The sequence below is a fragment of the Glycine soja genome, chromosome 4, assembly GCF_004193775.1.
Source record: "Glycine soja cultivar W05 chromosome 4, ASM419377v2, whole genome shotgun sequence".
NCBI lineage: Eukaryota > Viridiplantae > Streptophyta > Magnoliopsida > Fabales > Fabaceae > Glycine > Glycine soja.
This window is the reverse complement of record NC_041005.1, coordinates 31,866,572-31,880,925: the sequence shown is the minus strand read 5'-3', so window position 1 is coordinate 31,880,925 and position 14,354 is coordinate 31,866,572. Positions and strand designations below refer to the sequence as shown.

Genomic DNA, 14,354 nt, shown 5'->3' with positions numbered 1-14,354 from the left:
TTGACTCTTCATTTCTCCGTCCACTTTTTCCCTCCACTCTTTCCCATCATCAAATCAAACCCTAGTTTCAACTTCATTTGTTTCATTTGATTCACTCCCAGACAGAGACATAGCCTCTTTCTTTCGTTTTGAGAAACCAAACCCTCGTTTCAATCATTGATTCTTTTCTGTTAGGTTTGTGAATTTGCTTTTGTTTTTGTAAAACTTTGCACCTCCCCCCTTTTCAATTTCGTAGTTATACGAAAATTTTAATGTTTCCGTGTTTCAAATTTGTAGATACCAGTTTCTCTTCCAATTTCGTCATGGCCAAAACCTCCTTCAAGCTTCAGCATCCTTTCGATACTCTTTTTTTCCCCTTTAATATTTCGTTTTCTCTAATTTGTTATATAATCTGTTGGGAATCGAAAGATTTTTTATTGGCCCTGCCTTTTGTATTGTAAAAATAATAATTTCGAAATTATTGGGGAATGACAAGGATCTTTTTAGCTTTTTATCTATAGGGATAGAAGGATGAACGTGTTTACTATGTTCGCGTGAGTGTTTTGTTTTGAGATTCTAAAACCCTTGGTTCATTGGACCACACTAACTACTTGGTAATTTTTTACGTGTCAGAGAGAAGGCAGGCTAAAGCTTCTCGCATTAGAGAGAAATATCCTGATAGAATACCTTTAAGATTGTACTCTGTTTAGGTACCCTGTTTATATATTTATTTATTCTTTTAAAACTCTTGTTCATATATTGCAATTGTGTGCATGTGATTGTGGAGAAAGCTGGAAGAAGTGACATTCCAGACATTGATAAGAAAAAAGTAATTCATTTTCTTACTACTTTTGTCCCTTTTGATTAGTTTCCAGGCCTGATAATGTTGTCTTACTACTTCAAAGTTTTTTATTGGGGGGGGGGGGTCTTGATGTTCATATAAAATACTGATCAAGATTTAATGATTTTATATTGTTAAAGCTATGAAGCATGTTTGGTATGAAGCTTTTAGACTATTACCAAGTATTGGAGTCACTGCAAGCAGTATTGGAGTGCTCTATTTGATTGTTTTTTCTCTTTTTATATGAAATGGCTCGCATTAGATTCTCACACCATTTTGCCTGTTTTGTCTGAGAAGCCACTTTGGTTTCTTAACTTTCTTCAGGACAATACCATTTTAATTGTTGGAGCCACTGGCTTTCTCACCAAAAGTATGCACTCTCTCTCCCTTTCTCCTTCAACGGGCACTTTTTTTGCTATATTGGTGATCTCTTTGGTTTATGTTTCATAGTCTTTGGTTTATTTTTCGCTTTCACACCATCGATCCAAAAGCATGAATAGAGAAATTAATACTAGTAATTTAACATACTATTTATTATCAACTTGTTATTTAAAAATAAATTAAATGTTTTGTTAACATGTCCCATTTTAAAAATGTGTTGATAATTTAGAAAATAAAATAATAAGCAAGAGTGCGTTAAAAAATATTTTAAAATAAATAAATTGATAGTATTGTGCTAAAGGAGAAATTGGGTGCAAATTTTAAGTCCTTTATTTCGAAAAAAGTGACTCTGGTGTCAGGGGACATTTCTTACGAGGACTTGGGCCTAAAGGATTCCATTCTAAAGGAAGAGATTTACGAAGGACTTATTTTGTATCATAAGACTTTTTTTCTTTCACTAATTTAATGAGTTCAATAAATATGCACCGTTAATGTAAATATATATATATATATATATATATATATATATATTAATATGATTTTAAAGATATTTATTATAGAAATTAATAAACTTGTCAATATGTAATTAAATGGCATTCAACAACATTAAATTGTTTTATGTTGTCAACACATATAATCTATTTTCTCGAGTGATATGGATTTTCTTTATTTGAATTCTCTCCATTGAAAATTAAATGCAGGTACAATATAGCGTTGGGTCTAAATACCTTTGGAGTTAAGCATGTGATGAACTTTGCTAAACAATGTACCAAACTCAAAGCTGTTCTTCATGTATCAACAGGTAATTAAGTAGTGTTAATTAATTATGTCAATGTCAATCGGTCTCGTAGTAAAAAAACATGTCTCACAGTGATGTTACGCTTCCATTTCAGCTTATGTATGTGGTGAGAGAGGTGGACTAATACTAGAGGACCCTTATAAGTTTGGATGAACTACGAGAGCAAGGGGCCACAGAGCGTGAAATTAAAATAGCTATGAAGAACCTCGGTATTAGCAGGTTTGTGACGAAAATCTACAAGCATGCTACATTTCCTTCATTTAAATCTCTACTGATTAATATACCTAAGCTAATTGGTATTAGCAAGTTTCTTTTTAATACATATATTAGCTTTAATTAAGAGTAAATACCCAATTCTTTCTTAAAACATTAATTAATGATAGACATCTATATGTAAGTCCTTGGAAAAAAATGTAAAAATCTTACTTTAGTCCATAAAAATCGTAAATATCTGTCCATAAAAATGTAAAAATCTTACTTTAGTCCTTGGAAAAAAATGTAAAAATCTATATGTGAGTCTCATTTTTTGACATATAAAAATGTTTAATTGTTTAAAGTAACTTTAATATTGAAACTCACTATGTAACAAATATTTATTTTTAAGCAACTCTCACTTATAATATAACTTTTAAAGAATAAATTAGGAATTAACGTTTCCTATGCTAAATTTTTCCAAAGATAGAGATTTGTATGTTTTTAATTAATGATCTGAACGATTAGTACGTGGTCCAGCCGCGTGATAACAAATTTAAGTTTAAAGAATAATGATTTTTTTAAAGAATAATGATATTTTTATGTTTAAATATCTTTTTAGTTTATCTAATTCAATTTTTTCTTGTTTTTATAAATTTATTTTTTCATTCTAGTTCTTATAAAACAGATTTGTTTTGTTTTTTCCTTTAATATTTTAGATAACAAACAAAATAAACATATTTTGTAAGAACTAAAATAAAAAAATTACAAGAACAAAAATAAAAAAATAAAAATTTTATTTATATTGAGAATCAATATTTTATTGGATCATTCTTTGCTTGGCCAGCTTACAAAGAAGCAGGTTTTGGCAGAATATTGATGCTTACTCATGTAACTTGTTGCTCGTAATTTCTGTATACGCACCTATGACTAGTATTCAGCGTGTGGTATTCATATAACACATGCACGGTTTGTATGCCACAGGGAGGCTGTCAAAAAATGTTTTTAATCTGTATTTTGATAAAGGTAAGCTATTGTTGGATCAACACAAAATTCTGATTCATTCACTGATCTATATCTTTGCACTTTAAACTGTCTGTGCTGCTTCAACCTTCTCTTCATCTTGTTTTATTTATTGGAATTCTTTTTGCTGAAGGATCTTCTATGGAAGCTATTGTCGCAACACTCTGCCCTTTGAAAATTGTTTTGGATAGGATTGTTTTGACTTCAACAGGGGTGCTCCTAGGTTGCTGGTAGGTTTGTTTCCATAATCTGGTTATATATTTTTTTTAATAGGATTATTTCATGACAAACCTTATTATTAGAATTTTTCTCACCTTTTTATTTATGTTAATTCATTTCAAAAGTTAACCTGATAAGATGAGAAAATGATAGGTTGCAAAGACTTGATGTTGAAGGTGGGAATGACAACATTGGTGAGTGTCTCCAAGTTTCTCTCTAACGACATCATGTAGGTATTTCAACTTTTGCTAATATAATGTAATTACTCTTTCAATACTATGTATATTTATCATGTTGACATATATTATGGTTCCACATGAATGGCATACTTACTATAGGATTAGTATTATGACATGCATGGCTTTGTTAATTGAAAAAAAATATAGCTCATCAGTGATGATTAATTAGAAGATGAATAATAATACTTGTGTAGTTAGCTAGTTAATTAGGCGTAGGAGCTAGCATTAGATGATAAACCTGAAGCTGAGATTCTAGGAAATCAATAATGGTAGCGGGGATGATGCCCCTAATGCCACCCCGTCAATGCTAAGAATGGTTACCAAGTTTCCATAAGTAGGAGGCTGAATTTGTTCAATCGATGACTTTGCTTTCTCCATTGGAAATTTAGGCAAATTGGAGGTTAATCTGTGTGTGCACAAAATATTGTCTATTTCTTTGAGTAAGGATTAGTGTTAAGAGCAAAATAAATAAATAAATACAAAAAAGTCCACAAAAAAAAATATGAATACTACAACGGTTCTTTTATTACCCGTCTTAGTATATGCCGAGAATCTACGACGGTTGTTACTAAACCGATGTAGAATGTCATTCAAAATTAAGGCAGTTATCCAAATAATCGTTTTAAAATGTTGTTTTTTTATTAGGTATACTAAGACGGTTATCCAAATAACCGTCTTAGATATTGAATACTTTCAAAGACGGTTATAGACTAACCGTTGTAGAAAGTTTAATTTACAACGACAGTTTTTGAGAACTGACGTATTATTTTTTTGGTATTTTACGACGCTTGTATACACAACAGTTCAAAACCGTCATAAAATACCCAATTTAACCGTCGTAAAATACCACTTTTCCAGTAGTGAATTGAAGTCGTAAATAATTTTACCACTTAAAAAAATAGGAAGTCGTAACAAATGTGATGAATTCTAACTCATAAGTCATAACATTTGTTACGACTTATCCCCTTTTGGGTAATTTTTTAAAACATACCCGGATCAAAAAATAACATAAAAATTTGCTCGGTAAAAAAACCACTTATAAGTGGTTATAAAAACCATTATCAAGCACTTGTTATATCCAAATTATATCGTGAATACCAAATTCCTTTCATTAGCTAAAGTTTTGAGTTAGTCATATACCGAGGGAACTCATGGAGGTCTATGCAGAAGAAAAATGTCTGATTTAGATGGAACTAAGGATGAAAAATACTTCTCTTGGTGGTGTTTGGACTCTATATTGAATAATCGGTTGCCTAGCTTCTAGAGAAAATGTGAAGAAATTAACGTTTTGCCTTCCTGTACACCCTTATTATTTGGTGGAACCCATGGTTGTTGTAGCAAGGAAGAAAACTTGTTCGTCGGTCATGGCAATGCATTTATTATGAGCATGGTTGGCTGATTCTTTTTTTTAATCTCCTCTTTTTCTTGCTAAAATCCATTATCGTAGGCTTATTCTGGTGTTTGAACTTGACTCTGGATAGTCATATATATGATGGTACTTTTATCTATGAGGTTTGGACTAAATGCATCATGCCTTGTGATTGGCATTTAGTTCTTATTATTATCAACATAATATTATCTTTGACCTTAAGAAAAAGAGTATGAAAACTTGGCATTTTGGTTGGAGGTTCGTTCATTCTGAACATTCTCTTTGTATTGAATAGTTCCAGTAGATTTCAAAAGCAATAACTTAGGCCCACCTTTTAAGATTTGGATTTACAAAGGATTTCAGTAATTATGATCAATCACCAGATTGATCAGATTGGTAAGCATTTCATGGACTTATCTGTTATGGTAGATACATTGCATGTGGTTTGGAATCTAATGAGTTACTCCTTCTCTGGTCTCAAATATGAGAAGGGGAAACACATTGTTTTTGGTCTCAAATATAAGAAAATTTTAAGTAACTTTTTTTAGTTAGTATGTCATTTTTTCCCTTATATTTGAGAAAAGAGGGAGTATAGTTTTTTATTTTTATCATAACCTTGACTTTGTAATATTGAATAGTAGTCTGAGGCTCTGAGTTCTTAGTTCTACCTCCCTTGAGTGCTAATTATCACAAAGCTTGCAAAATATTTCATTTTGTACTACATGTGCACAAAGAAATTAGTTATTTAAATTTTTTTAGTTTTTCTCTTTTGGGTTACTCTAAAGATTATCTTGGAGCCTGATTATAGAATGGAGTTACCTTTAGACTAATCTCACTTTACATTGTTATTGTTTTTGCCATTCATGTGATTATATGTGCTTTTGTTCATCAATATACGGTCTTTCTAATCTCATGCAGCATCAAGCTTTGTTATCACAATCTTAATGTTTTTTTTTTTTTTTGTAAAGAAAGCTTAAAATTTTATATCTAATATACAACATGGAAGATGCTTGGAGTTCAGGTATAGGTCCTATACCTAATTTAATGGGTACAATGAGTATCATCCATATATTGGTTATAGTAAAGGTGATTCATATTATATCATGCTAATGATATTTATGGGAGTTTGCTTCTCTTAGTTGAATTTTCCAGCAAATGTTAACTAAATACAAATTCTAATTCATTTTAAACATTTCAATCTTTCAGGTATATTGTTATCACAAATCACTACTAGTGTCAATTGCTACTCATAAACTTGAGGCAATAGATCCCATTTCTGGTAATCCAAATAGTGGTTATAGTAAAGGACAATTTTTTCTAGTGTTCGTTGGAGAAAGAAATCTAACATGCTTCTCGCCACCAACCCAGTTGGAATTGTGAAACTATTGCATATGGTTTAACGGAAAAGAGAAAATATTGGGTCAACACTGAAGCCTTAAAAGCAATTCAGTTCCTGACTCGCTAATATTTTGATTTAGTATCACTATCCCTGTCGGAAGACTAATCATGCATTTTATTTGAGAAGAACTCAGACTAGTTATTTTTTTTCTTAAACTCTGAATCAAAATAAGTTAAAGAAGAAATATATAGCATGTAGAAATGTAGTCTTTGGAACTGAAGCATTGGTGAAGTTGGAGCATGCAAGTCTCTTTCAAATATTGGTATTGCACTTGACTAGTGGCTTTTTCTGATGTCTGATCCATTACTTTTGTATATAGCACACTCTCCGAAGTGTTATGCAATGTATAACAATTCACGAATCAACAAGCACAGGGCACCAGATAGACCTGAAAGTTTGATTGAACTAGAAACTAAGACAAGTTTGTTGTTTTACAACATAATGTCTTGCTCCTACACATCGTCCATGATCCTGAGATTGCAGTCTATTAAGCAAGTGAGGGACATATTACTAAAACAGATCTAGATGCTTTGCAGAGATACATACTAATTACCTTCCAAATCACTCTAGTTTATCAGAAAAAGTACAAGATATGATTTTTGTGTTGCATTTACTTGCAAATATTAACTGTAATTATATCATGGTTCAAATATTAATTTTAGACCTTCATTTAAAATTGTGCAGAAGTTGCATGTTTATTCTTTTTATTGTGCATAAGCTGCCAAGTGTCAACACTATCTCTATGTCACAGAACTTTGTCATACAATCCTAGGTAGAAAAACTGAAACCTTTTTGGTTTGTTTTTATTGTTTTCTCTTATGTTTGAAAGTTTTTTCTAGTACCAGTTGAGGATTACATCTACTTAGTAGTGAGACACGTGCTACTAAGATATGTTTGATTTTTTTTTCTTCATAGCCACCCGATAGATTTTCTTTTAGCACTGGGATTTTCATGTTGTTGGCTGATTTTCTTTCTTGCTATATTGGCAAGTGATATTAAGGTGGTTCCTGTTGCTTGAAATGTTTTTGATTGCTCTGGAGTAGTAACAAGTAGGACTTGAGTTCCTAGTATGCAATCTTTGTTGGGAAAGACTAGTTCAAAGTTTTGGCAGTTTCTTGATAGTTTATGTAATTTCTACTAAGTAGAAAGTATTTAAGCATCAATTGATTATTTTTAATTATTATTTAACTCCATGTGCTGAGCAGTTCGAACAGTGTTGGTGGTTCATAATGTCATTGGTTTTGGTATGTTTTATTTTTCTTGTTCTAGTGTTGTTAATCAATTTTTGGACATGCAAGTGAATTGAGATACACAATTATTGGAGGAGTTTTGGTTTGTCACTTTCCTTCTCAGCTATGGTTTGTTGCTCCCCTATTTTATATTTTTTTATATACACAATAAGTATTTCTGTATCAACAATTTACAAATTCCTTTTTAAAGGTAATAGCGAAAAAACAAATGAAGGAGCTTATGTTAGCAAAGCTGACATCCAGAAGAACATGCAGAGAGCATGAAATGGACCTAGACACTACTAGAAAATAGGTTTTTAACATCGGTTATTAAGGACTTTCAACATTGGTCATTAACCGATGTTGAAACTACCAATGTTAAAAGTATCGATGTTAATATCAGTTTAGAAAACTGATGTTAAACTAAACTACACAACATCGATTTTACCAAAAACCGATGTTGGTTTTGGGTGAACAAAATCGGTTTTACGAAAAAATGATGTTGTGAATGCACGATAAGATCGATTTTTCGCTGATGTTTTTTGCTATTTTTTTAATATCATGTCAGTTTTTTTAATTATCCTAAACCTGCAAATTGAAAAACAAAACCAGTTTAGATATTTTTCAAGCAATTCAAATTTTGTGCATAATAATTGAATAATTACTATCAATTAAAAGAAATATTTAATGTAATGAAAACAAAAATATAAATACATAAAATCATTTGTAACCGAATCTAAACTAACATAACTCTATAATTGTAAAATTATGTAAACACCTAGTGTTTCATTTTTAACTTTTAGATAATATCTTGCCCACCGAATGTGAATTTCCTTCATTGTCTCTAGTTCCAATGGTCTTGAATCAGTAAAATACTGCATGATATAATAAAACATAAGTTAATAAGTATAAACAATAACAATTATAACAAATTGAATTAGTTTTGAAGGAAACAATTACCATTTCCCAATTATCCTTGAAACCTCCTAGGATTATCGTTGACATCCAATGTATTACGTAGTACTCGCACTCAGTGCTTCCTTTTTGCTTATTACACTAAATAAAATAGGAAATTTAGATATTCAAAGTTAACCAAAAATTAGTGTACATTGTAACATCCCATTTTTTTTCATAAATAAATTTAAAAAGTTTTTTAGTAAACATAATAAAAATAAATAAATAGAGTAAATAATAGGTCGTAAATGCCCCTAGCTATAAATAGCAACATGCTAAGTTTTTCAGACTGACTCCTCAGCCTCTCATTTTCTTTTTTCCCTTTCTCCTCTCAAAACTCTTTCTTTTTCCCGCAGCTCACTAAACCTGTCTCAGAAAAACGATGATCTCTGACTCATTCACCGTTGGATCGTCGTGAAATTTAAACACCAAGTTCGCAACCCAATTTCAAGAATTATAACCGTTGGGAATTTTAAAATCATGTCTGAACTTATAGGAAAACCCTTCGCATTTTAGCCTTTTAATTTCCCAGAGAAACCCAAAACTGTCTCGGTAAAACTATGATCCGGGTTTCGTTAACCGTTGGATTTTAATGAAATTTGGATATGTTGTTCTGGATTCAATTGCTCACACTTCCACCGTTGGGATTTGCTAGATAATATTCGTGGAGGGAGAAAAAGGAATCTCATGAAGACAGTACAAGTGGAGGTTTCAATCTCTTCTCCGTCTCTCTGACGTTTGGGAATTCTATCGGAGCAGTCGGAGGAATAACTGAAGGAATCTCAGGGAATTGCTAGAGATGCTGCTATCGCTGGCTGAAGACACGTGAGTCCACTCAGAGGTAAGGGATGAATTATTCACAATTGGGGATTAGTGAAAACATGTGTAGGGATCCTTAGAGATATCAATTGGAATGAGTTTTAGGGTGTTTTTACAATTTTCATTTTATCCTTATAATTATTACAATGAATTATATATGTTTGACAGACCAATTGTTGTGAAATTGATATGCTATTGTATTGAGCGTGAACCCTATAAATCGAGCATTTTTCTAATTAATATGAATTGATGAAATAAAGTAAGGAAACATTTAGAGAGAGATATTGATTTTGTATTTTCTCTTTTTCTTGCTTTTTTTAGATTTTTATGTATAATTTAAAAAATTAATATCATAATTGAAATTGACCAAAGTGTTCATATAATTATTTAGAATTTGTGCATTGAAAGTTTACTTTGATATTTGTGATTCAATACGATGTATGCTAGCTTATATATATAGAGGTAGTTATTTATATTAATAATTTATGTAAATAATATTGTAGAGTGTTATAGTATGATTCCAAAAATTATTAAGTGTTGGAGTTTGAGAATATTATGGTTAAATTTGATGAACATGTGTGTGTTGTACCTTATGAATATCATTAGGAATGTTATGAGATGGTTGATGTGATGTTAAAGTGTGGACATGATATTCGATTGTGAATAAGTGGATGTGTTTAACACTTGATGTTACATTAATTATATTGTGAGCTATGAATTATACAATAACCCGACCAGTGTTTATGCACAGTGTTAAAGAGAAAGTGTAGGTTCCTAGTTAGGAACTAGTGTTAAATTGTAGCGCAATTGTGTTAAACATGTTTGAAACATGAGTGTGAGGTCGTGGTATTGTATAATTCATGAGCAGTGTTTATAAATGAAATATGTGATGAATTATGGAATAATATGTTGCCTTAAGATTATAATATTGTTATTGAGATTGAGTAAAAGTGTAAAGTAGAACATGTGTTGAATTGTGAGATACGTGAAAACATGTGATAGTGGATTGTGACATTATGAGATGTGAAATTGTGAATGAGTTTTGGTTGTAAATAAGTGTGTGATTAACTCTTGATGTGACATTATTTGTGTTGTAAGCTGTGAATTGTACAATAACCCGACCAGTGTTATCTTGAGAAAAGTGTAAATGCGCAGTGTTAAAGAGAAAGTGTAGGTTTCCTATTTAGGAACCAGTGTTAAATTGTAGCGCAATATGTTGTACGTGTTTAACACACGAGTGTGAGATCATGGGTATTGTATAATTCACGAGCAGTGTCTCTGTGCTAAAATGATTTTAGGGGTTGAACCTGAATCAGGAGGGAGAGACCCTGACGGACTCTTCGGAGTGTAGGCCTTGGGGGTCACTGGGTTTGAGTGCTCCTTTAAGCCTATGCTGATCCCATATGGTTGGAGCATTCTCGCAAAACATCATGACCCTGACTGGTCTCCCTATGATCTTACTTAGTGAGAGTAACATGACAAACCCATTGTGTGGTGTGTCTTGTTATGTACTCCTAAGCGCCCCAAGGTGGGTTTTCACTGACATGGTACCACATTGCATATAGGCTTGAGTCTTAGCATAACTGTCTCATGCGCTTGCTAATTGTTTATTATGAAATTGATGTGTTATTATGTCTTGATCAGAGCGTGTGATTCTTGTGTAATGTGATTGATGATTGAAAAGTGAACTTTGAATGACAAAGTGGTGGAATTACGTGAATTACGTGTAACTAAGTTTTATTTGGTTTATATGATATGTATATCTAGTTGTCTTGTTTCTCTATTAGTTAGGAATGTGATAACTTACTCCCCATGTGTTGTTTGTGTTTGGATCTTGTGATGATCTTGAACTTTGTGTTCGGGGGAGCATATGACTAGGTGAATTGCTTTAAGGAACCATGTGCTGAAGGACGTCGGGACACAACGCTCTAATAGGATGTGGCATTGGGGTATAGGGTTTTATAGACGACCTTGTTTAAACCGAAGTGAATTTATTATTTATTTAGAAAAGTTTTATGATGATGTTTGAAAGATGAATGTGAGCCTGCTACCCTCTTGAAAGGCTTGTATTTAAATATGTTTTAAAAACTTGAATTAAGTTTAATTTTTTTTAATTATTTCTTTTATTATTAGTACATATATGTGTGGGGTAGAGGGTGTCACATACATAGTAATAAAATGTAATTTTTAAGACATAAAAAATTGTTTAAATGACTTACTTTAAATACGATCGATCTAGCAGCAACCTTGGATTTACTTTCTTGACTATCGATGAATCCCTTCAAAGCACTAATTAAGAGAAACATGCATGCGTATTGTATAATTAAAATATTGATGTCAAATACTAATGATAAAGTAAATGTATTACAAAATACAACTGACCTATTAATAATTTCTTTCAAGTAGTTTTTAGGTCTATTGTGCAAGGACCAGAACCAGATGACAACATTGTCCTTAGGACATATAGCAACCATTAGTCAATGTGCACTGCATTGGAGAACATTAAGTTATTATAGTGCATATATTATTTAAATTGATTTGTTCAATTTTACTTCCCCATTCAAGTAGGCTCCTAGGTAGACATCTCTCTGTGAATCCATACATATAGTATTGCTTGACAATATCAGAATTCACAAGCGAAGGCAGTTCTTCACCATCCATCTTCGTGAGTAATAGTGCTCCACCCGAGAAAGCCTTCTTTACCAAAAAAGGTCCCTCATAGTTCAAGGCCCATTTCCCTCGAAAATCTTTCTGAACATATGACACCTTCTTTGTAACAAGATCCCCTTCGCTAAACTCACATGGGCACACCTTTTTGTCAAATGCATTTTTCATTCTTCTCTTATATAGCCGCCCATTACTCATGGCAGCCAATCTCTTTCCCTTAATAAGATTTAACTGGTCAAAACTGGCCTAGGCCCATTCCGTTTCTTCCAACCCTGATTCTGCTATAATTCTCAAAGAAGGAATCTCCACCTCAAAAGAGAAGCACAACTTCTATCCTATACACCAAAGAGAACGGGGTTGCCCCAGTAGAAGTGCGCACATAAGTTTGATAACCATGCAATGCAAATGGTAGCATCTCATTCCAATCTTTGTATGACATTGTCATCTTCTGAATGATCTTCTTGATATTTTTATTGGCAACCTCAATTGCCCCATTCATCTTAGGTCGATAAGGCATCAAATTATGGTGTTGGATCTTGAAATCCTCACACATCTCCTTCATCATTTTGTTGTTCAAGTTAGTGGCATTATTGGTGATTATTTTTCTGGGCAACCCATATCTGCAAATTATCTCCTTCTTGATGAATCTAACCACCACATTCCTAGTCACATTAGCATACGAGGCAGCTTCCACCCATTTGGTGAAGTAATCAATGGCGACTAGGATGAAATGATGCCCATTCTTGATGAATCTAACCACCACATTCCTAGTCACGTTAGCATACGAGGCAACTTCCACCCATTTGGTGGAGTAATCAATGGCGACTAGGATGAAACGATGCCCATTCGAAGCCTTAGGTTCAATAGCCCCAATCACGTCTATGCCCCACATCAAGAACGATCATGGTGCTGACTACACGGTACAGGTGGAGCATTAACATTATCTACAAAAGTTTGGAACTTGTGGCATTTCCTGACGTGAACACAACAATCACTTTCCATGGTGATCCAGTAATACTTGGCTCTCAGAATCTTTCGGACCATGGCATGCCCATTGGCATGGGTGCCAAAGGATCCTTCAAGCACCTCCGTTAGTATCTACTCGGCCTCATCTATATTCACACACCGGAGCAGTACCATATCATGGTTTCTTTTATATAGGACATCCCCACTTAGAAGGAAACTGGTCGCCAACCTCTGTAATGTCCTCTTGTCATTGTCAGAGGCCTCAGCTGGGTATTCTTTGTCCTTGATGTATCGTTTGATATCAAAATACCAAGGCTTACCATCCTCCTCTTCTTCTATCAAACAACAGTGTGCAGGCTTAACGTGACATTTGATGTCTATGCATGGCAAATCTCTGTGAGGGTTTATTTTGAACACAGACGATAAAGTGGCGAGAGCATAAGCCATTTGGTTTTCCTCTCTAGGAATGTGATGAAATGATATATCATCAAAGAGTTCCATCAATTCCTTGATGTAAGCCTGATAAGGTATCAACTTACGGTCTTTGGTTTCCCATTCACATTTCAACTGATGAATTACCAATGTCGAATCTCCGTACACTTTGAGCAACTTAACCCTAAAGTCGATTGTCGCTCGGATTCCTAGGGCACATGCTTTGTACTCTGCCATATTATTTGTATTATGAAACACAATCTAGCCGTGAAAGGCAAACATTGTTTGTCTCGCGAAACCAACACCGCCCCAATTCCATGACCCAATGAATTAGACGCACCATCAAACCATACAATCCACTTCTCTTTGTCTTCATCCTCACTGTCTTCCATGATATCCTCATCAGGGAAATCTGGATGCATAGGCTGAAAATCACTTATGGGTTGTTGAGCTAGATAATCTTCTAAGGCGCTCCCTTTTAATGCCTTCTGAGTGACATAAACAATATCAAATTCCGACAACAAAACCTGCCATCGAGCTATTCTCCTAGTAAGAGTGGGCTTTTCGAAGATGTACTTGACTGGATCCATTTTGGACACCAACCAAGTAGTATAACTCAACATATACTACCTCAAACAGTTAGTTGCCCATGCCAAGGCATAACATGTCCTTTCTAGTAATGAGTAGTTCATCTTGCATGTTGTGAATTTCTTGCTCAAGTAATAAATGGCTCATTTTTTTTTTTGGATTCATCGTGTTGCCCCAGCACACACCCTATCGACTCATCTAACATCGTCATGTACAAAATAAGAAGTCTTCCAGGCACTGGTGGTATGAGCAAGAGAC

The 14,354-nt window shown here is 33.3% G+C and overlaps 1 protein-coding gene and 2 long non-coding RNA genes across 3 annotated transcripts; 2 read left to right on the top strand and 1 right to left on the bottom strand.

Annotated features, from left to right (window-relative positions):
- The first annotated feature begins 956 nt into the window (after window positions 1-956).
- Window positions 957-2,220, top strand: LOC114408256. Its single transcript, XR_003665870.1, has 3 exons — window positions 957-1,190; window positions 1,903-2,003; window positions 2,095-2,220. It is a non-coding gene; the product is annotated as an uncharacterized LOC114408256 (long non-coding RNA).
- An 811-nt stretch (window positions 2,221-3,031) lies between these two features.
- On the top strand, window positions 3,032-3,787 carry LOC114408259. Its single transcript, XR_003665873.1, has 3 exons — window positions 3,032-3,218; window positions 3,349-3,445; window positions 3,588-3,787. It is a non-coding gene; the product is annotated as an uncharacterized LOC114408259 (long non-coding RNA).
- A 9,421-nt stretch (window positions 3,788-13,208) lies between these two features.
- LOC114410735 lies at window positions 13,209-14,098 on the bottom strand. Its single transcript, XM_028374673.1, has 2 exons — window positions 13,849-14,098; window positions 13,209-13,738 (listed from the first exon to the last, which is right to left on the bottom strand). Exons 1-2 carry the CDS (start codon window positions 14,096-14,098, stop codon window positions 13,209-13,211), a joined length of 780 nt encoding a protein of 259 aa, XP_028230474.1.
- Window positions 14,099-14,354: the final 256 nt, after the last annotated feature.